This window comes from Phalacrocorax carbo, chromosome 14, assembly GCF_963921805.1.
Source record: "Phalacrocorax carbo chromosome 14, bPhaCar2.1, whole genome shotgun sequence".
Lineage (NCBI taxonomy): Eukaryota > Metazoa > Chordata > Aves > Suliformes > Phalacrocoracidae > Phalacrocorax > Phalacrocorax carbo.
In genome coordinates this window covers 17,791,335-17,818,773 of record NC_087526.1, presented here as the reverse complement: position 1 = coordinate 17,818,773, position 27,439 = coordinate 17,791,335, and the positions used below count along the sequence as shown (strand labels likewise).

The window sequence follows — 27,439 nt, the reverse complement described above, 5'->3', positions numbered from 1 at the left end:
AGGGAACCGCTGCCACCGAGCTGCCGCAGAGCGGCCCCGAGCGAACTCGGCTCTCCCGTCCCGCGCCCGGCCCCTGGTCGCGCCCGGCGCGCAGGGCGAGCCGCTCCGCCCGCCCCGGCAGGCGCCAGGGCCGCGGCTCGGGTCCGCCTGAGCGCGGTCCGCCGGGGCAGGCCGCGGAGCAGCCCCCCGCCGCGGGGCCCCTCAGGCGGCGGAGCCCCGCGGGGCGGCAGGCCCGGCTGGCGAGCAGGGGCATGGCGGCGGGCAGCGAGGCCTCCCTGCAGCGGCTGCTGCAGAGCTCGCAGGAGGCGCAGCACCGCCAAGCGGTGCTGGTGCGGAAGCTGCAGGCGAAGGTGAGGAGCGGGGGCTCCTGCCCTGGAGGGAGCTGACCGGGGACGGGCCGCGGTGGCGGGGCCGGGGTGTCCGGGCCGCCCGCGCCGCGCGGAGAGGGAGCTGGGCGGCGGCGATCCCGGGGGCCGAACGCGCGGCCCCAGCGGGGCCCTCGTCGGGGTCCTCCCTGGCGCTGCCGCGGGTGCCGAGCCCGGAGCTCGGGGGAGGCCCCGGAGGCCGCCCTGCCGCCTTGCCCTGGCTGGCCCGCCCAGGCGCGCTGGGCGCCGCGCTCCGCCGCTGTCCCCTCCGAGCCTCTCGTTGGGTCTTTCGCGCAGTCAAATAAAGATGCCTGGCTTGCAAGCGCCTCTGCCTGGCCAGGGTGAGCAGGGGCTGTCCCTGAGGTAGGAGTCGAGCCGGCGGGGTGGGTTTGGGCGGCCCCGCGCAGAGGCTGGCAGCTAGTAGTAGTACTACTAGTAGTGGTATGTGTGAAAAAAACTCTCGCTCACTTCCTTTAATGTGAGGTGAAGCGAAGCTCCCCGATATCGTAGCGACTTCTTGTTGACTGTATCGGCAGCACTGTGAAATGTAGTGTGCTTGGCCTGTAGAGGCTTAGAGAAAAGCTAGTGCAGGGGACGCCGAGTTTGTTACAAGCTGCATTCACTCATCTTCATTTTGTGTCTCCATCCAGGTGCTGCAGTACCGGACTTGGTGTCGAGAGTTGGAGCAGCAAGTGGAAGAAGGAGGGGTGAGTGTGCAGGTTGCTAACTAAAGAGAGTGTACGTAGCATTTGTTAATGCAGACAAAAGGCTCCCCGAAGCAATGACAGAGGAAAACAAGATGTTGCTACCTGAGGATTTAAAGAAGCACTGTAAGTTTACCTGTCAGTGTTTTGTCCAGTTGCCATTCTTCGAGCAGCCAGTAGTGCCAGAAATGCCGGTCCAGAAAACCCTATCAAGAAGGATTTTAATTTTGTGAAAGATGCTTTATTGCTGGAGTAACATTTGTCCTAGGGCTCAGGAGAGGGCTACGCTGCCTGTTAGATTATATGTCTGTTTCTGGAAAAGAACCGGTTGAAACAGAGGATTTTGGAAAGCAAGAATGCTGGTGTTCAACATACAGAGCTGGCTCTGTGCTCTTCCTTCTGCTTCATGGCTAAAGTGGAGCTAGGAAACAAAGGGTAGGAGGGTAGGAGAGCATTTCCAGGCTTCAGGTTTAAGCGAGCACTCACAGTCATGAGCTGAGGATGCTGAGCGGTGAGAGTGCAACAGCAGGAGACTGAGGAGAGCTGCTCACATTGAGTAACGCCCTTCCCCTCCCATCCTTTCCTAGTCATGACACTGTTATGCCTGGAAGAAACCACGAGCTCCTGAGATACCAAACAAAAGGAGGGGAAAGTGATGGATGGTAACCGTAGTGAAGGGAACACAAGAATTTGACTAAACATTTCCTTTCTTCTTAAGGGATCCCTTCCAGGCAGGTGGGAAGCCACAGAAGACCACAGCCTGGAGAGAGCACTGCTTCAGTTGGAAGGGGCACACCAAAGGTACAAGGAAGAAGTATTCCCTCATACTTGGTATCCTGGAAGTGAGGCAAAAACCTGTCAGTGCTGCTTAGTCTCCCCAAGGGAAGCAGTTGGGTAAGCTGCTTTGAAAGGGGGAAGGTCCACAGTCTGTTTTCTGTGGTGCAGGAATAGTGTTGTGTGCTGAATGGCTCTGCTTTGAGTGGGGGGGGGTTATTCCAGTGACCTCCAAAGGTTTCTTTGCAGCCTAAATTATTCTGTGGTTCAGTAGGTGAGCGACTCAGGACAATGCTAGGGAAAGGTGATGCATCCAGTGATGAGACAGCACAAAGGTGAGGCAAGACATTAACTGTGGGCATCATCAAAGTTGAAGAGGAAGGGGAAACTGAAGTTGTAGATGGAAATTGAAGGCTCAGACCTTGGGGAAGCAAAAGAATTTGCCATCACAGAGAGGTCTTACGTAATCCTAGAAAGCACTCTTACTGCCTCTCAAAGTCAGTGGATAGCAGTTGTTCAGTGACCTCGTTGCTGCTTCTCCCTTTCCAAGGTGTGAGAATCTGGCAGAAGTGAACACTCTTCTGCGGGAGCACCTCGATAAAGCAAATGAGGTTAATTCAGCCCTTAAAGAAGATGTCGGAAAACTGACAGCAGATTGGATGAAGGCCCGGGAGGAGCTGGAATTGAAGGAGAGCGAATGGTGCAATGAACGTGAGGTAAGGATAGGCTAGGGGAATGTCGGACGTGATGCCAGGGTGGAACGAGAATGCATTTTATTTCTGGTGTCAAGGACTTGCTGTGTGAAAGTTGTGGCTACGTTGGGGATGTATTGGTGTTGACTAGCAGAAGATGGGAGTGTGAGATGGAGGGGTGTCAGCAAATTGTGGTGATGGAAGATGCCCACCTGCTGTGACCATACTGCTCAGTCTTAAAGGCAAATGCTTGCTGCTGCTGTGCACTGTAGGGCAGTCACACAGGAACACTCATCTTTTTAAGAGTTCCTAAAACTCTTGTCTAGAGCAGTGGAGACCAGAGAGATCTGTGTGTATTAACATTCAGAGTAGCCAACAGAAGAATGAGACAGGCCTCCCTTCCCAGAAGCCTGTTGCAAGCAAATCTGATGCTGCTCTTGGAGGGGCTTGTTTTTGTCTTCCTCCACCAAGACTCTTAGATACCTCTGCAAGGCAAGATGGTGAATCAAAAGCAGTTTGCTTTGCTGATACCCATTCCTGTAGGAGAAGCATGGATATTTCCCTTCTTTGAAGTCAGGTGGCAGGTCTACTGAGGATGCTTCTGTGGTGCCTCTTCAGTCCTTGGTGCCCCTGTTGGACTTGTTATTGAAGGAGACCTGGTGATGGTGGTTGTACTCTGTCCCATCTGAAGGACATGTATAGTGATGGCGAAGGCCAAATTGCCATTTGTTCTTGTCTTTGCATGTTTAGCTTTATGACAGTTACCTAAGGGGTGAACGTAACCGTCTACTCAGCCTGTGGCGTCAGGTGGTAACCTTCCGCCGCCATTTCCTGGAGATGAAGACTGCCACTGACCGGTGAGTAGAAGTTAAAGCTAGATGTCTTGCAGGAAAAATGGAGCTTCCCTCCTTGACACCTGGTTTTTGAGCCTCTATGTTACTTTAGTTGCGGCTAAAGATATGATTTCTCCTTTGGTAGTCTGAAGCAATGTCATTAAGTGTGCTTTAGGCTATTTTCAGAATCATTTTTTTTGGATGCTGGTTTTCAGATAAAACTGAGGGGCTCAGGCTATAAGCAATGCAGAGGCCCTGAACAGATGAAGTTGCCTATGTTGATGTTTGGGCATAGTAAAACAGACGTAGGCATATGTGGGCACATTGGAAGACACTCACCACAGCTAGGCACAGAGCATGTAGAGTGGTCTCTTTCATAGAGTGATTAAAATCTGCCTTAAATCTCACTGGCTTTCTTTTCCCACTGCTCCTGATGGAAAGATCAGTCATGAATATTTTTTTTCCCTCCTCCTTCTGGTTTCCAGATGGTTTTATTCTGGTTACTGTGCATCCACTTATTCCTGTACCAACTTTGCTGAGAGAAAGAATAGCTCCTCTGCCCTGTTATAGCATTTCTCCGATGTATTTTGCTTAGTGTGATACCTCCTTTTTATGATTGTTTTCTCGTTCTTGGGCTCTTTGGGGTTCCTCTCTCACAATTGCCTTCCATGCAAACAAAAATAGCGTAGCCTTAATAGTACACTCTGCTGGTGCCAGCACCCAGTTTCAAACTCTGGGTTACCATCAGCCATTTCCCTTATTGGATTATAAGCTTTCCTTAATGTGTGGAGTATGCCTGACGTTCTGGTTAATTCTTGAAGCCTTTTGGCTGTTCCATACATTTCTTCTTACCTCTGCAGAGAAAGCACACTCATTCCTCAACCATCAAATAGACCCATTGCTCAGCTGTCAAGATGTGTCCTGATCCCAAAGCGTGAGATGGATGATTTGTCCCCAGCAAAGATGTCATCCTTCCTGCCAGCTTTTACTGTTGCCCAATTATGTGCTTCAGAAGAGAGCCAGCCAATGATGGTGGTGGTTGAATGTTATCTCTTTCTTTCTTCTTCAGAGATTTGTCAGAGCTGAAGGCAGAGCAAATGAGGCTTTCTGGGTCTATACTTGTAAACTGCTCCCGCCTGAACTCTGGCATACAGCTCTGGGAGTCCGTCACTCTGGGTAGACCTGTCCTAGAGGATCAGGCACAGCAGGAAGCAATGCAGGAAATAAGCCAGAAGACTTGGGAAGTGATGTGTTTACAAGGCAAGGAGGACCTGGAGAAGAAGGAGCTTCAGGACAGGTAAATGAGCTTTAAACTTTGCTATTAACAACATTACCTTTTGTGTGGCTGCTTCTTGGATTCATGGATAGGCTGTGTTCACGTTTAAAACACACCTGTTCTGCACAACCCTGTTTCTGTCCCTTGTCAAACTATCACCATCAACAGAATGGACAGAAAAAGCCATCTGGCTGACATAAGCTCTTCTGAGTAAGACAAGACTGGAGAAGAGCTTGCATATTACAACGTTTTTGCTGTTAACTGACTCCTGGTGAGAAATTGAGACCAGCATAAAGAGAGCTCTGTCTCTTGTAGAGTCCTTTTGCTACCCAGGGCTGTGCTAAAGGGAGTTGGGAGGAATCTGCCCAGGGCCATCGTAAGCAATGTAGCACCTTGGTTCGGATGTTTCCTTGCAACACTGAGTGCAGAGGGCCTTTGGGGCAAGAAGTGCCAGTTTGCAAACATCAAGCATATTAACCTGTAGAGATGAATGTTGCCTTTGCTGTATTTTCTGTGTTGAACTTTATCTGCTGTGCTTCTGGGAGCTGCTTAGCTCTTTAACAGGTAATGGTGTGCCATGCTTTTGGAATGGCATGTGGACCTTCTCTTCTCAGGGTGGTGGAGCTCTCAGCCTTGCTTGTATGGTCTCAGAAGCAGAATGAGCAGAAGGAGAAGACTGTGAAAACACTTAACGACACTGTGGAGATGCTAGTATGTTTTACCTTTATGTGGGAGATAGCCCAGTGTTTGCTTTCCAGCCTTAGCACAAAGAGGTGTGGTTTCCTCAAGAGGAGGAGTGATAAAGGTGCTGACATCAGGCACATTGCCACAGTACTCCCTGTGCATTTGGCACATGTGGAGTCAGTCCAGGTGCAGGCAGTGGCATGGGAGCTGCAGGCAATTCAGGTGCCTCCCTCAGCGGGGTTGCACCAATGCTGTTCTCCTGTGGCTTTAGGTCTCTAGGGATCAAAGTTCCTTGGAAATGACAGCTTCTTAGCAGTCTATGAAAACTAGCTGTTGGTCTTTCTCTTCTTAGTTTTAGCAAAGGAGGAACTGAATAGATATGGGAAGGAGTATACTAGAAACACTAGGGCTGAGGCTTATCGGCATGACAACGCTCCTGAGGATGGGAGTGCTACAGAGGGGAGCAGCTCTTCCCTCCCCACCCTTTCCTTATTCTGTTCTCAGGAAGCAAGTCAGTTAGAGAAAGAATATGAAGCTTCATTGACCAGAAGTGCCAAGGAAGAGAATCTTTTCCTCCTAAAGCTGATAAAGGACATAACTGAGGTGAGTACAGAGTTGGGACCACACCCCTGTAAATGTGATTTAAAAGTACCTGGAGAAGGCAAGAGACTAGCCCAGGGAATAGATAGCTATATACGTTGTATGCTGTCTGTGTTAACTGCTGCTGGCTCTTCCATTTTTATACCACTTTTCTGACAAAACCTGCCATAACTTCAGAGTTGGCTGTTCCGTGACAGTTCAGCTGAGTCGCTAGAAGTTTCAATACCTTTGCCTTCACCGTTCCGCTAAGGTCTCTCTTGGACTGTGCTTTCTGAGTTGGCTACTTGACATTTGTATTCCAGTGTTGCTTGGAGGCTTTCCCCACCCTCCTTGAGCAATGACTGTTCTTCAGTGTTCTTCAGGTTTTCATAAAAGGCCACTGACTCAGTTGATGATGCACTTGCCATCTCTGCTCCTTCACTCTACCTTCACTGACCATTATTATCTCCCCAGAATTGCAACTGGTCTAACTGTTTAGGTGTAACTTTAACATAGTCCTAAACGTTACTCTGTGGAGGGGAGGCCCGTCTTACAAAGTCAGTTCTTTCCCCTTATGTAGTAATTTTTATCCACCTGTGCTACTGCTTAGAGTAATCACAAACAGTAGCTTTTCCATTGCTGTACTCTCTTCCCTGGGCAGCATAATGTTTCCTTTCATTGCTATTTCCAGTGTTGATTGGGTGCTTGTGTATGTGGCTCTAAGCGAAGCTGAAGGAGACCAAAATCATTCCTGAGAGCTTCAAGACACTGAGCGTTCAGGCAGCCTCCAGCCACTTCACGTTTCTTTCTTGTTTAGAGTAGCTGTATTCAGAAATCCCGGGAATACTTGTGGCTACGGGGACAAAACTTTTCTTGACTGAAGAAATCAGAGAATTGAGTTTTTGCTGACTGTAGGGTGAAGTGTGGGGAAAAGGAGAGTTAGGTAAAGAAAACCAAGTAGTATGTGCAAAGAGTAGCAGCTTAATGTGGGTTTTCAGGTGGTGTTAGATGACAGTGACAGCACGGTCAGCATTATCTGCACTGACAGTTCCCAGCACGCAGAGTCTAGCAACATCCTCTCCTGTCTGAGTTCCACTGATGCAGAGCGTGCCTTTGTATTGGTTCAGGAAGCACTGGCAAGGAGGCGAGGAGCAACACAGGTGAGAATTTCTGCTTGTCTTCACCACTGGCCACAATCTCAGCTGCTTGAGCTGCCTCACTTAGCTTGAAACCTTTACATTTACTTAGCCAGGTTTTAGCCAGTTTCTAGCCTTCCCACTCTTGGTACCATATTGCCTTTCCAGTCTCACCAGCTCTGTGTTGTACTGCTTTTCTTTCCTTGATCACAGCCCCCTCATCACAGCTTTTGCCTTCTGGTGAGCTGTCGCTCTGCTTGCTGCTTCTTCCATCTATCTGGAGCCATCTTCCCTGCACCTTACTGCTTGTTTGTGCTCTTGCCCTGCCCATCCCTTGCAGGCCCTAAAAGAAGAGCTTTCTGCTAGGCAGGACTCTATCAACCTCCTGCAGCACGAGCACAGACAGCAGGAAGAGAAGTGCAGGAACCTGCAGCAAAGCCTCGAGCAACTGAAGGAGGAATGCAAGACGTCCAGCAGCCACCAGCAGCACCTCCAGTCACTGGTAGAAGCACTTAGAAGGTGAGTGTTTCCTCCTGCATTCTAGAGGCAGTCTGCTGCCAGTTCTGGGAGTTCAGAGGTGTTATGGGCAAAGAACTCGCCTGCCCTACCACGTTTATGCCTCTGGCACTTTAGCATCCTCCTGTCACTTCTTTTCATGCTCTACTGTGAATCCTAAGGCTGTCTTGGAGTGTCAGAGTGATGTTGGAATACAAGATGCCTCCCTCTTGACATGCTGCTTCTCTGAATTCTGTCCTTTGTCTGCCCTTTCCTAGCCACTGCTTCTCACTGCTTGAAGGCAAAAGCCTGCCTTCTTTTCCCTCTTCAGCTACCTTGTGAGGGAAAGAGCAAGTTTTTCCTCCCTGTGCTCCCCACAACTCCATCCTAGAATGATGGAAATGGGATCTGTGAGTCTTCAGGCCTCTTCATTCTTCTAACTGAGCCTTGTCTCTGCAGTGACTGTGCAAACCTTGAGAAAATCAGGGAAGAGCTACAGCAACGGCTTGAAGTAGTGGAGCAAGAAGCCTCACGTCTGAGTCAACGTAACGCTGAACTGCAGCTCAAGGAAGATTCAGCCCAGGGGAAAAAGGTGGAGCAGCAACAGACGATGGAGAGAGTGTGTCAAGACCATGAGCTCCTGTAAGTGTTGAAGCTTTCTCTCGGCAGGGGTGGGCGTTGCGGGACTTCAGGAGGCCCCACCGTAAAAGAATGAATTTTGTATGCTCATCAGTTGTAGCACAGGGATGAAGGGAGCATGTGGGCGGGTCTGGCTGCCTGCTGACATAGAGCATAGCTGCCTCCTTGTACTTTCTTTATGACCACTTTAAAAAAAAAAACATTCCAGACCTGACAAGAGTAGTTGATGACAGGCAAAAGCTGAAACACAAGAGGCTCAGACTGGGTTTAAGGAGAATAAAAAATTGAACCGTGAAGGCAATCATGTGGCAGAACAGGTTGCTCAGAGAGGTTGTGCAGATTCCATCGCTGGAAATTTGGAAGACCCAACTGGGTAGAGTCTTGAGCTACCTGGATTGATCCCGTAGCTGACCCCAGCTGCTTTGGGCTGAAGAGGGGGCTAGAGGCCTCCTGGGGTCCCTTCTGGCCTGAATCATCCTGAGATCCTATGGTTATTGGATTAGCTCTTTCACTGTTTCACTTCAAGAGTAACTGTGGGACTAGTAATCTGGAGTTTAAAGGTCTGGCTTACCCAGAGAAGAACTTTGGAAAGTCTTGTATCCAACGTATGAAAGAGGAGAGAGAGAGCTCACAGGCAGGAAGCTGTTAAGTTGAGAGTACCTGAACCGTTTGGAAACATTCTGTGATTTCTGGAAGCTTGTTTTACTTTCGCAGTGATGAACGCTTCACCTACATCAATGACAAAGAGTGATGCAGCTCTAGTCAGGAAATTCCAGCGTTCTTTAGGTGTAAACAGAGAGCTGCTGGAAATTGTTCAAACTGCTGTATCTGGGACGTAGTATGTACTCTCGGTTTTGGAAATGGGAATATATTTGCATGAAAAACTTGTCTGTCTTTCCCCTTCTCATAGATGGAAGGACTTGGCTGCACTGGAAGGAAAACATTCACTATTACAGAGTGAGTTGGTAGTCGCGAGAGAGACGCTGGAGGAATCACACCTTCAGAGGGATCTGCTGAAGCAAGAGAAACATGAGCTTACAGTGGCACTGGAAAAGGTATTGTCACCTTATTGCTAGGCAGCACTTCTGGGAGAGGGAGTTGTGATAGCAAGCCCACCTCAGATGCAGTAGAAGTCAGGGACAGTGTTCTCCTTGGAAGAATGTGATCGGACCACACAGGCCCTTTGGTGTAGTTAGTCCGCATGGGCTTATTGGGAACACTGAACTGGGGGTATGTCAGAGAGACACAGGTGGTGTGAACTTGATGCTTGAAGTTAGGGATTTCACTGTCTTTGTTTTCATGTTGTTGCTTTGTCTCTTCAGGCAGAGCAGTCAGTAGCAGAGTTGACAGGGGCTCAGAATAAGCTGAGTGCTGAAATAGCCCATCTTCGTGTTGCAACAGCGAACATGAGCAGTATCAATGAAGCTCTTGCACTGGATAAAGTGCAGCTGAACAAGCTTGTGCTGCAGGTGAGCAGCGTTGCCAAAGATCTTGCCAGGTGTTTGTCTCCAGCTGCTGCTTCTTCTGAGACTTCTTGCCTTCTGGCAGCATGACTGACTGAAGATGGAAACGTCGTTCCATTTTGCGGCCAAGCCAAACCTCCTGCAGAGTAAATCTTACTCTATTTTATTTCCTCTGTGCTTCTGTGATTGTAGCTGGAGCAAGAGAATGGAGTTGTGTCAGGTAAAGTGGATGAGATGGAGAGAGCAAGGACCTCTTACCAGGAGAAGCTGACCTTGTGTAAAAGGACAAACGAAGAGCTCTGCGCAGAGAAAGCCCACCTGGAACAGCTGCTGAAGAAAGCAGAGGAGCAACAGGAGGGGCTGCAGGTAGAGCTGAGGATACTGGCAGAGGAGAATGCTGAAACCCAAGAGAAACTCAGGCAGGTGAGACCAAAAACCTGGTACATCTGGGTGGGCATTTGGCTGCTTGGCTCAGTGAAACTTATTTGTTGGATTCTGCTGTGTTTTCATCAAGCTGGCGCTTGGTAGTGCTGGAGGTCAGAAGGCTTTGTTTACTTCTCTTTGGAAATGTGTTGATGGCTTGCAGAGCTGTTCTGCAATTCTCTGAATTGTCCTCTGCTTCTACAGATTCTTTTAATGCACCTCGGTGTGTTGGCCACTTTTTTTGGCTTTTGATAAGCTGCAAAGAGATGATTGTGTTGTCCATGAATGTGAGTGGGGCTGCTACTCTCACATGTGGCAAAAGAAACAAACTGTGTAGCTCTGAATCCTTTTTCTGAGGCAGAAACCAGGGCTGCCTGTTTCTGTTTATGCTTTTTTTTTTTTTTTTTTGTGAAGTCTGCAACTTTCAGAACTCCATTTGTTTGAGCATAGAGAGCAGGACAAAGCTGCAAGTTAATGTCTGCTGTCTTGTATTGCAAGAATGGGAATGACATCTTGAAATTGTTGAAATTGGATTTTAATACTTACATGCAACTTTGTGGCTGGAAAGAGCTGCCTTGGGGAAAAGGACCCGGGGGTGCTGGTTGACAGCTGTTGACTATCAGCTGGCAGCATACCCAGGTGGCCAAGAAGGCCAATAGCTTCTTGGCTTGTATCCAAAATAGTGTGGCCAGCAGGACTAGGGAAGTCATTGTGCCCCTGTGACTTGGGACTTGTGAGGCAGCACCTCGAATACTGTGTGCAGTAGGCTGGGTGTGTATGTTTGTCCTGAAGGAGCTGTCTGGTCCCAAGCAAGCCAGTAGGGCCTTACCCATCCCTTTGAAGTTAACAGTGGCAGTGCCTTTTGGCAGCCCAGGGTATTGCTGTGGTCTACTGCAGATGCTGTTAAACTTTCAGCCCAAAGCAGAGGAGCTCTTTCTCCTCCAGCTGATTCAGAAGTGGCATTGGCTGGCTCTGCACAGAACTCCGGAGAAAGGCCTCTAACTGTATTTTGTCCCGCTTCCAGGTTTCCCGCCAGCAGGAGTCGGCTAGCAGCAGTCTGGAGCAGTTGCGCCAGGAGTCCTCTCGCCAAGGGCACACACTGGCCAGGGTGTCCAAAGAGAAGGAATTGCTGGTGCATGAGAAGGCTGCCCTAGAGGTGCGACTGGCAGCCGTGGAGCGGGACAGACAAGGCCTGTCAGAGCAGCTGGCAGAGGCCAGGTAAAGGCAGGGAGGAGACTCTAGGCAGGACATCATTTAATGTCTATATAAAGGTGGTAATCATTACACAGGGATTTATTGCATCTGGTGTGTGTTTTCACCTTCCACGGACAGAAAATGGAATAATCTCAAGAGGAAAAAAAGTATACCATGATTTGAATGTTATTTTTGACAGCTAAAGCTAACAAAGCTCTCTGGAGCCTTGGGCTCATGCTTATGCTCCCTTGCACATACCTGTGTGAACTGCAAAGCAAGCCAACTTGGCTGTGAATTGACCATGCAGACGTTCACTGAGACCTGCAGCTTCTCTCTGCTTTTGGTTTCTTGTTCTGTGCATTTGAACATAGATCTTTCCTTATCGAGTAGTTTGACATGGGGTTTTCAGAATTCAGGGCTGTTAGATACAGACTTTGTGAGAAGGCCATTGCCATTTACGGTGAAGCTAGAGGCTCATCCTGAAAATCTTGAGGGCCTTCTGTTTCTAAGCTAATTCTTGTTACCTATGGTGCAGGACCTCAAACTGGTTACCCCAGCAGCAGGGAAACCTCTTTTGAATTCTTGACAGTCTTTGTGGATTCTTGCTCACTGTTGATATCTGGGTCCTGTACTCCTTACCGCATGCTGTTTAGAGACGGCATCATGGAGAAGTTATACAGGGAAGGAACAAGATTCTGTCCTTGTGCTCTATCAGGTTTCTAGGATCAAGTGTGACAAGTTCTGCTTTCCCCAAAAAACAGCCCAACGTATTGAGATGTTTGTCCTCCTCTTAGATGTTTTTTAGAAGACTCCTGACCTTGCGGAGCTGTACCAATTATGTTTTAGAGATTGATTGTCATGCTTCTTGACTTTTACGCTTTAGCGCTCCAGAGTATGTTGTTAGCAAGGCTGATAAACACCATTTTGACTTCATCTGTTTCTTGAGAGCTGCTGCTGCTTCTGAGCTCCAGCATCTCTTGATACAGCTGAATCATGTTTTGTTGATTATTGGGCTGTTACAAAATTATTGTTTGGCCCATTTTTTTTTTTATAATGGGATAAAAAATTTTTTTTAAAAGAGATAAATTAGTTATGAAGAATCTTTGGCAATAGATAACAAAAAATCAGCGCCTGTTCTTGCCAGATGTTGTTCTCAAGAGCCTTTTGCTGTTATGGTTTTGGACTCTATCTTTGCTGTTCTGTTTTAGAGAATGACTTTGATTTATTCTTAAAATGAAGGATATTTACTTTGGACTGCTAGAGATTGGTGTAATCAGAAATATGTGCTTGTCCTTCTTCTTGAAGATACATCTTCATTGTGCAGCCAAGCTGGGAAATCCTACTGTTGTGAATTTTATTGCTGTACCACTCAGGTGCTCCTTTTGAAGGACGTTATCCTGATTGCATCCCTATACTAGTGAGGCAGTGCTGGGTGTTGTAGGAACCTGGCACACAGGACACTGTTAGGCCAGGGAGGTAACTGCAGCTCCTGGGTCCAGAATCCTATGCGTCGTATGCAGCAGTTGGTTGAAGTCTATGGATATAGCAGTTTGCACCTGCAGTACTACAACTTCCATTTTAAAGAGCGACAAGTCATTTGGCCTACTGCCTACTTAGTTAGCAACACTAACAGGAAGGTTTCAGTAAAAAAGTTTCAAGTTTTTCTCTTGAACTTCCAACAGTTCCAACCACCTGAAGGACGCCTGTTTCTCCAGTAGTTCTTGTTCAGATAAAATCTAGTCCTGATTTCTGACAAATGCTGCTACAAGCATGGGATTTTACATATCACCTATGTTATTTCTTTAGTGCCTTCTAAATCTAGGAAGTCAGGAAAATTACCTACTCTATGAACTCAACAGCATTAAAAAGTCATGAGTCAGCCAGGGAAATACTCCTATTCTGTTGCCCTGCAGAGCAACTTGGAAGTGCTGATGAGATAAGGGCTGTGAGCAGAGGCTGGCCTTTTGCTCGCTGGCACAGACTTTGTGGGCACAGCTACCCCTGTGTCATAGATCCAACAATGACAATTTAAGATTTGGTTACTGAGATCTAATTTGGCTGGGCTTTCTGTCTTATGCTAGGTCATAAGTGAGGCCTAGGCAATCCCTTGGAGGGGCCTGCATTGCTATTTTAAGTGGCAGAAATATGCTTTCTCTATACAAGTTTCCATGCAACCCATTTTCTGTAGTCAGGTGTAGGGACCTTGTGCGAATTCTTACTGGAATAACTCCCTCTGGGTGTCAGGAGCAAGAAACTCATTTCTCTCTGTATTTGCAACTTGCAGATCAGTGAAGGAGATCCTGGAATCCAGCCTGTTTGAGGCTCAGCAGCACTTGTCTCAGCTGGAGATCACCAGGAGTCAGCTAGAAATCCAACTTCACGCAGTCACGCAGGCCAAGGAGGTGATACAAGGTGAGATCTTCATGTGCTTTGCTTCTGGTGATCACCCTGCCTAGGGAGGATGGTATGAAAATAGCTCTCTGTCTGCAGTGCTTCTGAGGAGTGAAGGAGCTGGAGACAGATCCCTCCTACACTGACATTCAAATGGCTTAAGGTTAGTAAAGCCAGAGCCGCGGTTTGCGTAGGCACTGAGTCTTGCCATTTGTTGTGTTTGCAGGGGAAGTGAAGTGCCTTCAACAGGAGCTGGAAGCAGAGAGATCTCGAATGAGGCAGGAATGGGAAAGCATGGCGCAACAGCTCTCGCAGACAGAACAGCAGTATGACAGTACCCTCAGGCGTCGGCAAACTGATCATGAAGTGGAAATAAACAAACTCCTGCAAGACCTGGTAAGAAGCAATATGCTTTTGAATTCTTCAAGCAAGCTTTGTGGGCTGGGTTTAGAGGAGTGATAGCCTGAACATGTGAAATGGCAGCAGTTGTCTGTCACAGGCCATGTGTTGCTACGCCAGGCAGAAGAGCCAATGGCTGCTACTTGAAGGCACGTGAAGACCCACAGGACTATGCTGGGACACTGAATGCAGCCACAGATTCAGTGTGGGCCTAAGACAAGTCCAACAGAAGGTTGGGTGGTCCCCAGCAAAGCATGTCAGCAAAGGGGTAGGATCTTACCAGACTCCTGACCACCATGAAGTAGACTCCTAACATTCCTGCCAACTGTGGTCACGGGAACTCTGTTCCTTTCTTTCTGTCCTTTCATGGTTGACAGAGGTATTATCTTTGGGCTTGAAGCATATGGAACAGGCCCCTTGTTCCTGGTACTTCAGTTTGTGACCTCTCCTGTGACTAGGGCATCGGGGTCCTGGCCTCTTTCTCACCCTGCAGTCCAGCTGTACCTTTTCATTGATGAGAATGGAGTTGAGCTTTGAAAACAGAGACTCTGAGAACAGAGAGAAATCCTGAGGCAAGAGGTGCTAGGAAACGGGCAGCATTCAGAGAGGGGAAGGTAGCATCTTGTTTTCTTCCACCTGCTGACCCTCCTTTTAAGTTCCTTGATAGGACATGGTTTATGGAGGCCACAAAGCCTGTGCACTGCTGAGGTGGGGTTTTGTGGGTTGGATGAAGCACCGCAAAGTTTTTGAGGAGCTTGGCTGGGATTCCATCTTGAAGGCTTTTCCTCCTCTCATCAGGCAAGCGAGCGGGAAGGGCACCGTTCAGAGCTGCAGGAGGTGCTGCAGCAGTGGGAGAAGGAGAAGGCAGAGGCAGAAAGGGAGCACAAGAAGCAGCTGTTTGATATGAAGCAGAAAGTTGCTACCATGCAAGCTCAACAAGAAGAGGAACAAACCAGAGTTGAAAATGCCAAGCAAGAGGTAATGATTGTGAAAGGACAATCTGTGTGGCTTTTTTGCAAGGCTAGAGCTGTGGGAGATGGCTGGATATCAGGCTTTGTGGTGGAGCATGCCCTACTTGTTTTCTACATTGAATTTGGTGAGGTGAAAGGTGTGCAGGGCTATCTTTGGGACTAGGAATGAGACCTTTTCTAGGAAGCCAGGCAGAAATGCCACCTTTCATTTTAGATTTTTGTGCTGCTATTCTGTTTTTTTGTTTTTTTAAGACTTGCACCTCAAAGAATCTTCACTGTTCTCTTAACGGTCCTCTTTTGATGTTTACTGATATGTGTTTATAGCATTAACTCCCTTAAAGACTAAACAGAGTTTCTAGGACTGAGTCCCCTTGAGGAAGGTTGGGCGGAAGGGGCGGGATGCAGCAGGATTGTTGACCAAAGAAAAATCTTTTTAAAACATCCCAGAAGATGCCTCTGTTTTACTGTTCAGAAGTATTTCAGAGGAGTCTTTAAGTCACTTACTGGTAAGCTATTTTGTGCCTTGATCTCCTGTGCCAAAGCAACCCCCTCAGCAACACTGAGAGTCCTCCTTGTGTCCTACCCAAACTCCTCTTTATGCAGGCTGCCTAGGGACAGCAGTATCCATAACTGTGTCTGCAGGTATTGAAATGACAGGGCAGCGCTCAGAGATGACACTGTGTCACTGTAGTGTCGGTACTTTACCAAACTCTGCTGAATACCTTAAAACTGAAGTAATTTTCACCAAACACCACTTAGAATACGTGAGTTTTCTGAAGGAGCTGCTACCTTCAGCCCTCTGACAGCCTCACATTTTGTCTACTGCTAACTAGGTGCAAAAGTTACTCTTGAAAGACAAACAGAACACAGAAGCAAAGGTATACCCTCACCACTGAGGTGAGACACTTGAAAATGCCACACATTTTCCTGTTGGATGACTAAGAGTTTGTTGGAGATTCAATCAGAGGTGGACCGTGGAGGGACCATGTTTATACTGCCAGTCTCACTTAAGAAGCTGTGCCTCCAAGTGGGCAGATACGACCTAGGAGACCAGCAGCACAGTGTTTTGAGACTGTGTGAGCCCACCAGTCTGAGTTTTGCCACACAAATTTTGTGGGGGAAGTTTAAACCCATCTCCTCTTTATTTCTGTGCAGGTCCTGCTAGAAAAAGAGAGTGAGAAGGATGCTTTATTAGAGATGCTGCTCCAAACTCAGGGATAGCTAGCAGAAGCCTGCCAGCAGCTAGAGCAGCTCAGGCAGGAGGTGGAAGAGCAGCGAGAGAATGGGCAGGCAAGTCGGACTAGTAGGGTAGGTTGAAGGAACAGGCAGTTGGCAGTTGGATGTAAGCTGAGAGGCTGAGAGAGCCGTGTACCAGGGTGAACGGCAGTAACAAGGAAATAAAACTGAGGGGCTGAGGAGGCAAGGACTACTGGAGGCACTGAAAGCACAGAGCCTGGTAAGCTCCAGGGATCAGCAACAGGAGAAGGGTTGCAGTGGAAGCAGAGCTGGGTAGAAAAACAGAAGGGAGTGGCTGAATGAATGTGGTTTTGAGACACAAGGAAGAAAAAAGCTAAACCTGATGGCAGGTCCCAGTAGCTTGCTCTCCATTGGTGCTCACAGAACCTCACAGAAGAGCTGCAAGCAGAGCTGCAGGAAACTTGGGGTAAGATCAAGGCAGTGGAGAAGAGGCACAAGGAAGAGATCAAAACCATCAAAGAGGAAATGAATATCCTTCTTCAGGAGAGGGATGCTCTACAAAAACAGGTGAATGAAATAGCAATAGCTACTCCAGTCATCAGACAGGTGGTCTCTCCCCTTCTTGCCTGTCCATTGCAGAGCAGCAGGCTGATGGCATAATCCCTCTGACTGCCCTCATACTGTGGTCTCCATCTCAGCTGGTCTGAAGGAGACTTACTGGCCAGCTGAATCACAGCTGCTGCTCTGGAGAGATGGGCTAGTCCTTTTGCCTGTTTGCCAGCAATCATCAGAATGGATTTCTGCTGGTCTTGTTTTTGAAGGTGGTTTTTCAGATGGACATGGTGACCCACTCTTAGATTCTTAAACAAGTTGGCTGTATCCATTGTGAATCTGGTACTCTCATGACAGGGTGAAATCTACAGTTGTTCTTTCCCTTTCCTCACAGTACATGATAAGCCTGATGGTGAGAAGCTGTACTCTTTGACTGCTTTGTTATGTTTTACTTGAGGTGGAAGAGTTGACATCTCAGCTAGCAGCCTCTGAAGAGTTGCTAAAGGAGGAGGCTTTGACTCTACATCAAGAGGTGGCGTCTTTGGAAAGGGAGCTTGAGAGCACTGAGAAGCAGAGAAAGGATGTCCTGGTGAGGCTGGCAGATGCTGTGTGGGGCATTTCTTGCATATTTTTTTGGCTTCTGCTAATAATTCTAGGGGCATCTTGGGTTTTGGTTTAACTTTTCCACTTGCATTCTTCTAAATGAGTAGGAAGAGATAACATAGCCATATAAAACTCAGTTATGATCCAGGGTGCTTATTTTCCTCAGTTCTGAAGATTTCTGCCCTTGAAGCTCTAGTCAAAGTAATCTTCAAACTTGTCTCTATTTATGTTGCATGGCATGGGCAATTATTCGTGTCCGAATCCACATTTAATTTTCTAAATGTCTCATCCTGGAAAAAGGGGGGAGAAGACAAAGTTTGCTAATAATAGAAGTAGAAGAAAACCCCAACACAAACCATCCCAAAACAGGAAATCACGTTGGGCTTGTCCTCTCTTCCCTCCCTAATAGAGGGAGCATCATGCTTAGTCTGGACTTTAAATCCTGGCTGCAGTTCTTTTGGGCTCCTCCCCAAAAGAGCACACTAGAGCTAGAAGAGGTTCAGAGAAGGGCAAAAAGGAAGATGGGGCTGGCTCAGTTAGCTGGGAAAGATGCAAGCTAAAGGGTGCCGCTGGAAAGGTCTGTGACATCCCAAGGGGCAGGGAGAGAGGGGGCAGCAGTCGTTCACTCTCTTTTCCAAGAGATGAACAAGAGTTGTCTGATGAAGGTAGCGAGAGCCACACTGCAAGCAAATGACAGGACTTGGTGTACTTACAGCGGCATGGACCTGTTGAACTCCTTTACCAATGGTGGTGTAAATATGGCAGGTCTATATGGAGTCGGTAGGAAACTGAAAGTTCTCACAAGCTGAAACAGTGCTGGGGTTGGGGAGGTATCATGGAAGTCTACCTCGCTCTTAGGCTTTCTTCCCTGGGTATGCACTTGCAGGCACCGTTACGTACAGGATACTAGCCTAGACAATTGAGCCAGTGCAGCTGTTCTTACATGATTGATATTTTCCTCCTTCTCCATTTACAATGACTCAAAAAATCAGCTACGGGCAGAGTTTGATAAATACAGCACAGCTCTCAAATCTGTTTTGAGTAACAGTAGAAAAATTATATCAAGCAGAGAGACCAATGGAATAGCTCAGATTTTCTACTAAAAGCTCAAACTTCAGCCCTTGTCTGCCACTGAAGCAGGAGTTCAAATCTAGTATGAAAAGCAAGCCTGTGTAGATGGCATTACTGAATCTTTTTCTCGCTGTTTTGCAGCATGAGCGGGACAGACTGCAAGCAGTTAGAGAAAAACTGGTATGGGAGCTAAAACTTCTTCAGGAATCAGTCGCAGCCTCTGAAGCCCGAGCAAATACAGCAACAGATATGAATCACTGCCTTGAACAAGAACTTCAAACTACACTGTCTATCTTAAAAATTAAAAATGAGGAAGTAGAAACACAGTGGGAGAAAATCCAGATGCTCCAGAGAGAGGCAGCCCAAGGAAAAGCTTTGCAGGAGAATCTGACTCATATGACTGCCACCCTTTCAGAGAGGGAGGGAGAAATGAAGTTGTACCAGGAACAGATGAGAATGCTGGAAGAGCAGGAAGAAATGCATAAAGCTACTCTTGATCAGGTTATTAAGGACATAAGAGAGAAAAAACAGAAGATGGAATCCCAGCAAGAACAGATACGGGAACTGGAGAAGCAGCGAGAATTGCAGAGGATTGCTCTAAGCAAAATGAGCCAAGACCTGGAAGGGAAAGACCGGGAGATCAGATCCCAGCAAGAACTGATAGGGGAGCTGGAGAAGCAGCGAGAATTGCAGAGGACTGCTGTGTGCAAGATGAGCAAAGAGCTGGAGGAGAGAGACCAGGAGATCAAATTCCAGGAGGAGAAAATACTGATTCTAGAACAAGACAGTGCATCCCAAGTGAGAAATCTGCTTGTGGATCTTGATCATATGAAAGGAAGCTTGAAGGAGAAAAACGCAGAGCTAATGTCTCTGACTCAGCAGATCCGAGAACTGGAAAAGGAGAGAGAACAGGTGAAATCTCTGCACACAAGCCTTGAACACCTGCGGGCAGTTCTTAAGGAGAGAGAGAGTGAGTGTGACTCTCAAAGGGATCAGTTAAGACTCCTCCAGCAGTGCAAGGAACAGCAAGAGGAGCACCTGCAAGAGCTTTGTGGTCAAGTAGAAAAGATGACGCTATCTGTATCTAGAAAAGCTCAAGAGCTTGAGTCACAAAAAAAGCAAATCCAGGAAGCTGAAGAAGTCATGGAAATGCAGTTAAGGACTGTCCGTGACCAACTGGAGCAGACCTTAGAAAGCGTAAAAGAAAAGGACAGACTCATAGACATCCAAAAGCAACAAACACGGAACTATGAGGAAAAAACAGAAGAACGGATGAATGTCTTACACAGAGACTTAGAACACACTAAGGCAATACTGAAAGAAAAGGATTTAATGATTGAATCCCAGAAGGAGGTGATTGAGACCTTCCAAAAACAAGAACAAGATTCTGAACAGCAGAAGGAAATTGTGCAGCATCTTCAAGCGGCACTAAAGGAACAAGAGCAAGAAATTTTATCCCTTAGAAAGCAACATGAGGCATGCAAGGAAAAGGAGGAAAAGCATGAAGCTGAGCAAACAAATCTTCAGGCAACAAAACTGACTTTGAAAGAGAGAGAAAAAAAGATAGAGGTTCTGGAGGAGGCTATCTCTAAGCTTCAACAGCAAAAGGAAGAGGCTGCAATGCAAACTAAAGCCATACTGCAAAAACTAGAATACACTGAATCTTCTCTAGAAGCTAGAGATCAAGAGATAGTGTCTTTGCAAGAGCAGGTCAAGGACCTTCAAGAGCAGAAGGAGTTAGAAGGCAAGCAGGCCAAGAGTCTACAGCAGGATCTGGACAAAATGAGGCAAATATTGAAGGAGAACTGTTTGGAGTTCCTCAAGCAGACAGAGCATATGAACGTGTTCCGGCTTTGTGAAGAAAGCATGGCAGTAGCACTAACATCATGCCAGAAGCAAGTGAACCTGCTTGAGGATGTGGTGAGGAAGAGAGATGAAGACAATGAAACTCCCATGCAAAAACCACAGCACCAGGAAGAAGTGAAGACCTTGAAGAATCTCCAGCTCAGGCTAACTGGGAAGAACAAAGAGGTTAGACAGCACAGAGAGCAAGAGGAGCTCCTGGAAGAAGCTTTGCCTGAGAAGGAACGAGAGACTAAGGCTCAAGGTGAGCAAAAAGAGTTAGAAGAGGAAATAAGAGCTCTTCGGGAAGGTCTCCAGCGCGTTCAGCAGACTCTGACAAAGAAGGATGAAGAGATCGAGTTCCAGAGAGACAGAGTCAGGTATTTAGAGGAGACTCTGACAGGGAGAGAACAAGAGCTTAAGAGGCAGAGTGAACTTCTGAAACAATTAACGTCTGCTTTGCCATGGAAGGATGGAGGGGACGCTCTACAGAAGCAAATCCAGAAACTCCAAAATTGGGAGGAAGAGGAAGCAGAGAAGAGGAGAGTTCTCCAGGAGAGAGACCGTGCCTTGCAAAGGCAGAAGGAGCTAACCCAACAGCTGGAAGATGAGCGGAAAGCAAAGGGGGAAGAATTGGAGCGTGTGATTGCTATTTTGAAGCAGACTGAGAGCGGAGAAATTGAATGGAAAGAGAAGGCACAATCACTGACTCTTGCCCTTACCCAGAGTGAAATGGCCAATGGGACTCTGAGGGAAGAAATAGCCATCCTGCAGAGTATGGTTTCAGAGAGGGACACAGACCGGTCTCATCGTCAGGTAGGCAGCATGGTTGATCATCAGTCAATGGAAATGTCTATAAAGGGTTCTAATGTTTCCCCTAAAGATATGCTCCCATGTATTCCCATAAATATCTGACCTGCTTGGCCAGAGAAACCATGATTGCAGCCAGCAGGCTTGCCTGTCTGCATAGCTCCGGCCAGAATTTTTTCTGTCAAGCCCAGAACTACTGAACAAACTACAGAGCTTGCTGTTAAAATTAACTCAAGTTAAAATGTTGCGGGTGCGTAGTTGGTTCTCTCCTATCTCGGCAAGCTTAGCCAATGTGTCGTGGTTAGGATTTGGCATGCAAAGGAAAGGGCACTAATGTACTAAACTTAGCAGAAATTTATAACAATGGCTGAACAGCAGCTACACTGATGGGACTTCAAGGATGCTTTCAGAGATGTAGATTTCTGAGGTACAGCTTTTCTGGCATAATAAAAAGAATGGCATTCATGCTGTTGCCTGATCAGGTCAAAGGCTTCATTTCACATTCAGGATGTACTTGTGCCGCAGTCCAAAAAGTATGAAGATAAATTTGTGTGGATTTTTCCGAATTGATCCGACTCAGGTACTGCTAGTGGAACAGCTGCCAGAGGCTGTGCTGCAAGCTTACCTGGGACTCTGCCAAATCTTGTAGCATTACATTAGTATACAGGCATATAAAAAAAATGCTACTAGTAAAAAACTGTATTTATGCATTATACATTTTTATATTATTTTTTTATATATATACTTCAGAATGTTACTACTAGCCTGATCAGGGTGGTGACAGGAATTGTGATCTGTTGATGGAAAGCAGGGAAGTGAGAAGGGCAGGAAATGTGAAAGCAATGGGAGATTTCAGTTGCATTCATATAGATCAGGTATGCAACAGGATTAGATCACATAATGCAGTTGCATCCATATACATTAGTATAGTGCTAGTATCAAGACTATATTTATAGATGCTGTCGGAGATGGCTCCAAGGAGTGGTTCATCAAGAAAGCCACGAGAGGGGAGGTGGCTCTTGACTAGGTTCAGAGCAGTGCACATATCTTGGTTGATAATGTGTTGTTTGTTTGTTTGTTTGTTTTTAAGAGCAGTTCTGTAATGATGAGGTACCAGGTATGGGGAATAGAGAACAAAAGCGTAGTTTTTTATCACTGCAGAAATACATGCTTCACCAACATCTTGCATATTGTTTAGTTGTCCAAGTACAGAGAGTAGAATTATAGATAGGAGAATATACAGTGAAGGTCAAAGGTGTTAAAGAGCTTCCCTAAGAGGGATATGTCAGTGTGGAAGTCTTTGTGTCGGACAAGCAATGGCTGAGAGAGAGGGAGCTGGAAATAGAATAGACCTTTGTAAAACCATTAAGTGGCTGAATAGGAAATGAATGTTTCCAGTCTCTCTCTAAGCCAGAATGGGGGACACTGAACAAAACTAGCAGGAAGCATGTCCAGAACAAACAACATGCCTCCAGGGTGCTCTGGAGGAGGACCCCTAGGAAAAGAGTGTGTTGTTTTGGCCTATGCACCAGGAGAAGAAGAAGGGACTTAGGACTGTCCGTTCCTGAGTCTGGTCTCTCTCCTCGACTTGTTGATTCTGGCCCTCCTAACCTTTTTGTTGTACCAGCTCACATAATCTCCTCTCTCAGCAGGCTATTGCAGAAGGGGAGCAGCTATCATGGCTCTCAGAGAAGAAACTTCTGTTTCAGCGGCTGCAGTGTCTGCAGCAAGCAGTTGCAAGGCTGGAACATGAGAAGACTGACCTGAAGCAACTCAGTGATGAGCTCAGGAGGACTCTTGAGCAGGTAAAACAGGCTTTCGCTGCCTTTGCAAAGCCTCACGGTCCTCCAGAACACAACTCATTTCCACAGACAGCACTTAGGAGTCCTCTGCTTGTTTCCTTCCCTCTCCCATGTTCCCCTGTGGACACACACTTCCGTATTTTCTCTCTCTTCTGGCACCCCATTGCCTTCACAAATGCACATTCACTCTGGTATCATCCTTCTTGCCCCAGTGTCCCCATGCACACACATTTGACTCTCTTGTGTCAGGAACTGTTTCCTCTTGCTCCTTCTTTTCCATAGTCTACATTGAGTGCTTTTTACCCACAACGTTCTCAGGTGCAATTAATGGTCTCTGATCAGAAATCTCCCTGCCATGATGTCCAGAGGTCCTTTTGCTCCTTGTTCAGTGGCGGGTTTCTGTGACCCTTTCTCCTATCCAATGTGCAGGTGGAACGTGAACGGAGGAGACTGAAGAGATATTGTCATGGTCGGTCACTGCCAGATGCACGTGGATTTTCTCTCTCAGAGTCTGACCAGCACAAGATGCCTGCTTCTAGACAGGTGAGAACACAGTCTTACTTGGTGGGAGGAGGGTCTGGCCATGCAGAGGAATGATGGCAAATCCCAGTGGCAGCAGCCCCCCAGTATAGACCTAATAGAAGTTGAACATAGACCATGGCCCCAGCCAGACTGGAGACCAAAAAGAAATCCTTCTGTTTTCTTCACAGGAGGAGTCTCACGGGCACTGCAGTCATCGATTAGCTGAGTTGCAGAACCAGGTAAGGAGTAGGAAAGCTCTCATCAAAAGCTGCTGTGCCCGTACCATTGGGCTCATCTTTGCACAACGCTGCAGCCCAAGTTTTGTTTGGCTGTCAGGAAGTGAGCACACCAGGCAGTGGAAATACCCAGTCAGACACACCTGTTGGCCACAGCCTAACAACATTATTCACCTAGGCCTAATCTCTGACTTGCCTAAAGGTCAGGCATGGCAGGAGAGAGATTGGAGGAAATTCAGAAAACTGGAACTCACTGGAAAATAAAGAATATTCTGGGGACGTTCCCCTTGAGTCTTACTCATCTTGTTGACTGTTTCCATTTTCCCTTGACTCTGTTAACAGCGGAGCTTGAATCGTATCAGAGCTCCGGGGATCTGAGGCAGTGCCAGAGCTTATAGCCTTCAGGCCATTGTTAGTCTCATATTGCTATTCTGTGCTAATCATGATACCCCAGTATCGATGAAGTTAGAGCCTAAGCACTGAACCGACATTTGTTTTATCAGCGCATGGATGTACATTCCAGCTACTGAGCCCTGTTGCATCCTTGGACAGTGGTATTGGCAGTAGCAGCAGTTGCCAGGCTTCTTTTCCATTCACTGTTGTGGGTCTGGTACACCCTGGTCTCCCTAAGGAGGTGAACCTTCACAGGTGTCCAGGGCAAAATGCATGTAAGATTTATGTGAGTAAAGTACATGATGCTTGCCTCTGGCAAGTGAGCCAAGAATACTGATGAAGCCATCGAAGTATACCTTAAGGATGTTTTCAGCAGGAAGCCTCAGTGTCTGAAGTTCTGCTGCTCCAGGTAACTCATTGAACCCCCCTCCCCTTGTGCCTGTTGAGTCTGCCTGCACTGCGGACCATCACCAGCAGTTCAGCACGAAAATGGAGGTGCTTCGCTCAAAGAATAGTCCTCAGCTGGCTAGTTAGAGCACTTGTCTGGGAAACAACGGAACTGGAACTTGATCTCCTGCTTCCTGGGAGATGCTCTCAGCAGCAGATGGCCCCTTCTTCCACTGATACTTCTGGGCTACCTACCAAAGCGTGGGAAGGATTTTCCGGCTTCCAAGCCCAGTTTCACAAAGGTGCCCTTATTATTTCAGAGAAGATCAGATCTGTCCCTCTCTTCAGCAGTGGTGTTCCCTAGCCTATGCATATTGTTTGCTGTGAATTCCCTGTGACGTCCTACTTTCTGTGTACACCTCCTCCACTCCAGAGCAGGCAGAGGTCAACAGTCCAGAATTGCTGTGGCTGCACTGCACTGCAAACCTAACAGGAGGTGAGAGCCACTGTGTCTCTCCCACCAAAAAGCCCAGCAGGCACAACTCTGTGTCATCAGGAAAGAATAGAATTTGAGGAGTTTCAAGGCCTCAACAGTCCTTCAAGGCTCATTTCCCCTGCTGGCCTTTGTTCATCAAATTTGGCTCTGCTCATTTGTGAAGTGCTCTGAAGTTAGGAAAAATGAGCACTTGCTCCCTTTTCATGTGCTAGCTGTCACGTTTCTAAACTAGATCATAACAGAACAGTTTTCACTACCTTGTGTAACCAGTAGTCCTCCTGCTGAGGAAAAAGCGTGTGGAACTAAGGTGTCGGTAGCCCACATCTCTCCTTTGAAAAAAAGAGTTGAGTTACTAAATCCTGTAGGAACCTCTCTCATGTAATATCTTGGTGTTTTACATGTGAATGGTATGCCAGAAAGAAACTTGAGTTGTTTACAATCTAAGTTCAGTTCAGGGTGACTCTGGGAACCTGTTACTTCCCATTCTGAAAGGACAAATTGTTCGTCAGGGTTGGAGTTAGAGGAGGGTGTGTCTTCCCTGACAGCTGGTACCGTGGAGATACGGATAGGCTTGTCTGAGCTTGGCCTTTTGCCTCTTTCAGGTGTCCCTTCTGCAGACGCAGCTGGCACAAGAACGAAAATACAAGCAGGACTATATTGAGTGCTGTGCAAAGACCAGCCAGGAGCTGTCAGACCTTCACGAAGAGCTGTCTTACTCCTTAGCAGCTGTGGTCAGGGAGCCCAAAGCTGCTGTTCTGGAAGCAGAGACTCGGAAGCTGGATCGGTCTCTGAACCTTAACTTGGCACTAATATCTCTGGACCGTCAGTCTCCTGAGAGACAGCCATTGTACTCAACAGCCATATCTGACCGAAGTGATGACCTGAGGTAACAGGACGAGCGTAAAGCAAAAGGCCTCAGTAGGAGCCAAGCTGAGGACCTGCTGTAGCAGGCGAACTGTGTCAAGGGGCTCGGTTCAAGCTGTGAATCTCAAAGAAAGACAAAAGTTCAGAGCACAGTGTTCACTGCAGGTTCTCCAGCAGAAGCAGTGGTGGGACAAAACTGGTGCTGTCTTGTGTAAATGAGGTCAGTCGTAGGCCTGGAAAAGCAGCATGAACCTGATGAGGAGGTAAACTATCTTCCTTTTCCAAAGCACTCCATCACAGCATGCCTCATCAGCCTCCACACAGCCCTCCACGTTAGGTTGTTCCTGTCAGTTTCTCTACTGTATACAAAGACTTTTTCTCTAGTTCTATTTCTTCAATACACTTATTTCTCTAAAACACTGCATGGGTTCTGAACAGAAATTTCCTTGCAATGATGTCCCGTTGCTCCTCTGCTTTCTTCAGCAGCTGTTCCAGGTGGGCTTTCTCTGCGCAGAGCTCTTCGTTTGTCCTTTTACACAAGGTCAGCTTCTCCTGGTAAGAGGTCCTTGCTCTCTCCATCTCATCCACTTTACCTGACACAACTCCATTCTCTTGCTCCAGCTACAATCACAGAAGCACAGAGGAAATAAAATAGAGTAAGATTTACTCTGCAGGAGGTTTGGCTTGGCCGCAAAATGGAACGACGTTTCCATCTTCAGTCAGTCATGCTGCCAGAAGGCAAGAAGTCTCAGAAGAAGCAGCAGCTGGAGACAAACACCTGGCAAGATCTTTGGCAACGCTGCTCACCTGCAGCACAAGCTTGTTCAGCTGCACTTTATCCAGTGCAAGAGCTTCATTGATACTGCTCATGTTCGCTGTTGCAACACGAAGATGGGCTATTTCAGCACTCAGCTTATTCTGAGCCCCTGTCAACTCTGCTACTGACTGCTCTGCCTGAAGAGAAGAAAAGAGAACAATTTCTGTTGACCCAAGATGTGGAATGAATAGCAACGCATGATAAATCATCTAATAATGCTGAAAACTAAGATAAAATACAAAATCTATGCTGCAGAAATACCGCTAGTAATAAAGTCCTCGGCCTCCAATGGTTGGCTGAGAACATAGCATCTCCTTACTTGTGAACCAGCCAAGAGGGAAAGCACGGGAGAAGTCTTGTATCTAGGAAGGACAACAGGGGTTAAACTTGAGTGTTCCAGTTAGGTATGCTAGAAACATGAATATGGATGGATAAAAATTGAATTAGCCTAGCAGAGCATGACCTCTCCCTTCAGTTGTCTGAAGATAGAAAACCACCCTCCCTCAGTTTCCAAATTATGTTTCCTTGGGGGCCTGGGGATTATGAGAAACCAAAAGGAATGCAAAGGTGTATTTAATGACTGTGCAGAAAAACTTGCATCTACATCTAGGTTGGGTATATACGTGTAAACATGTTTATATTTTCCTGTAGAGGAACAGCTGCAGCATCCTGGCTTCCTGTCTTGAGCCCTTCCCAGAAACGTATTATGTTTTGCTGTGGGATATGGGGGTGCATTGTTTCCGCTTGCAGGCGGAAGCATTGCCTAGTGCCAGTGATTTTTAAATTATTTTTTTTTTTAATAAATGAAATTCTGCAGGACGGAACTTTT

General features: G+C 47.2%; 1 protein-coding gene across 6 annotated transcripts; it reads left to right on the top strand.

Annotated features, from left to right (window-relative positions):
- The first annotated feature begins 110 nt into the window (after positions 1-110).
- CEP250 (centrosomal protein 250) lies at positions 111-27,429 on the top strand. 6 transcript variants are annotated; one of them, XM_064465116.1, is made up of 25 exons: positions 112-350; positions 1,016-1,072; positions 1,788-1,870; positions 2,394-2,559; positions 3,286-3,392; positions 4,438-4,665; positions 5,259-5,355; positions 5,833-5,931; positions 6,906-7,067; positions 7,384-7,562; positions 7,998-8,180; positions 9,088-9,232; positions 9,500-9,646; positions 9,833-10,063; positions 11,088-11,281; positions 13,542-13,669; positions 13,875-14,044; positions 14,846-15,025; positions 16,639-16,782; positions 17,225-17,356; positions 18,583-21,099; positions 22,743-22,898; positions 23,325-23,438; positions 23,606-23,656; positions 25,532-27,429. In XM_064465116.1, the coding sequence occupies exons 1-25, from the start codon at positions 252-254 to the stop codon at positions 25,817-25,819; spliced, it is 6,057 nt and encodes a 2,018-aa protein (XP_064321186.1). In that variant the 5' UTR covers positions 112-251; the 3' UTR covers positions 25,820-27,429. The 6 variants fall into 6 exon arrangements, with proteins under 6 accessions (XP_064321188.1, XP_064321187.1, XP_064321186.1 ...); XM_064465115.1 differs by having other exon boundaries at positions 1,788-1,963; positions 22,746-22,898; XM_064465114.1 differs by having other exon boundaries at positions 1,788-1,963.
- Positions 27,430-27,439: the final 10 nt, after the last annotated feature.

Excerpts from the sequence above, each read along its gene's own strand:
- CEP250 (XM_064465114.1), top strand. The coding sequence starts at position 252 with ATGGCGGCGGGCAGCGAGGCCTCCCTGCAGCGGCTGCTGCAGAGCTCG. Across the intron at positions 15,026-16,638 it reads TTGAAAATGCCAAGCAAGAG|AACCTCACAGAAGAGCTGCA; the intron begins GTAATGATTGTG and ends TGGTGCTCACAG. Across the intron at positions 23,439-23,605 it reads AGATGCCTGCTTCTAGACAG|GAGGAGTCTCACGGGCACTG; the intron begins GTGAGAACACAG and ends TTTTCTTCACAG.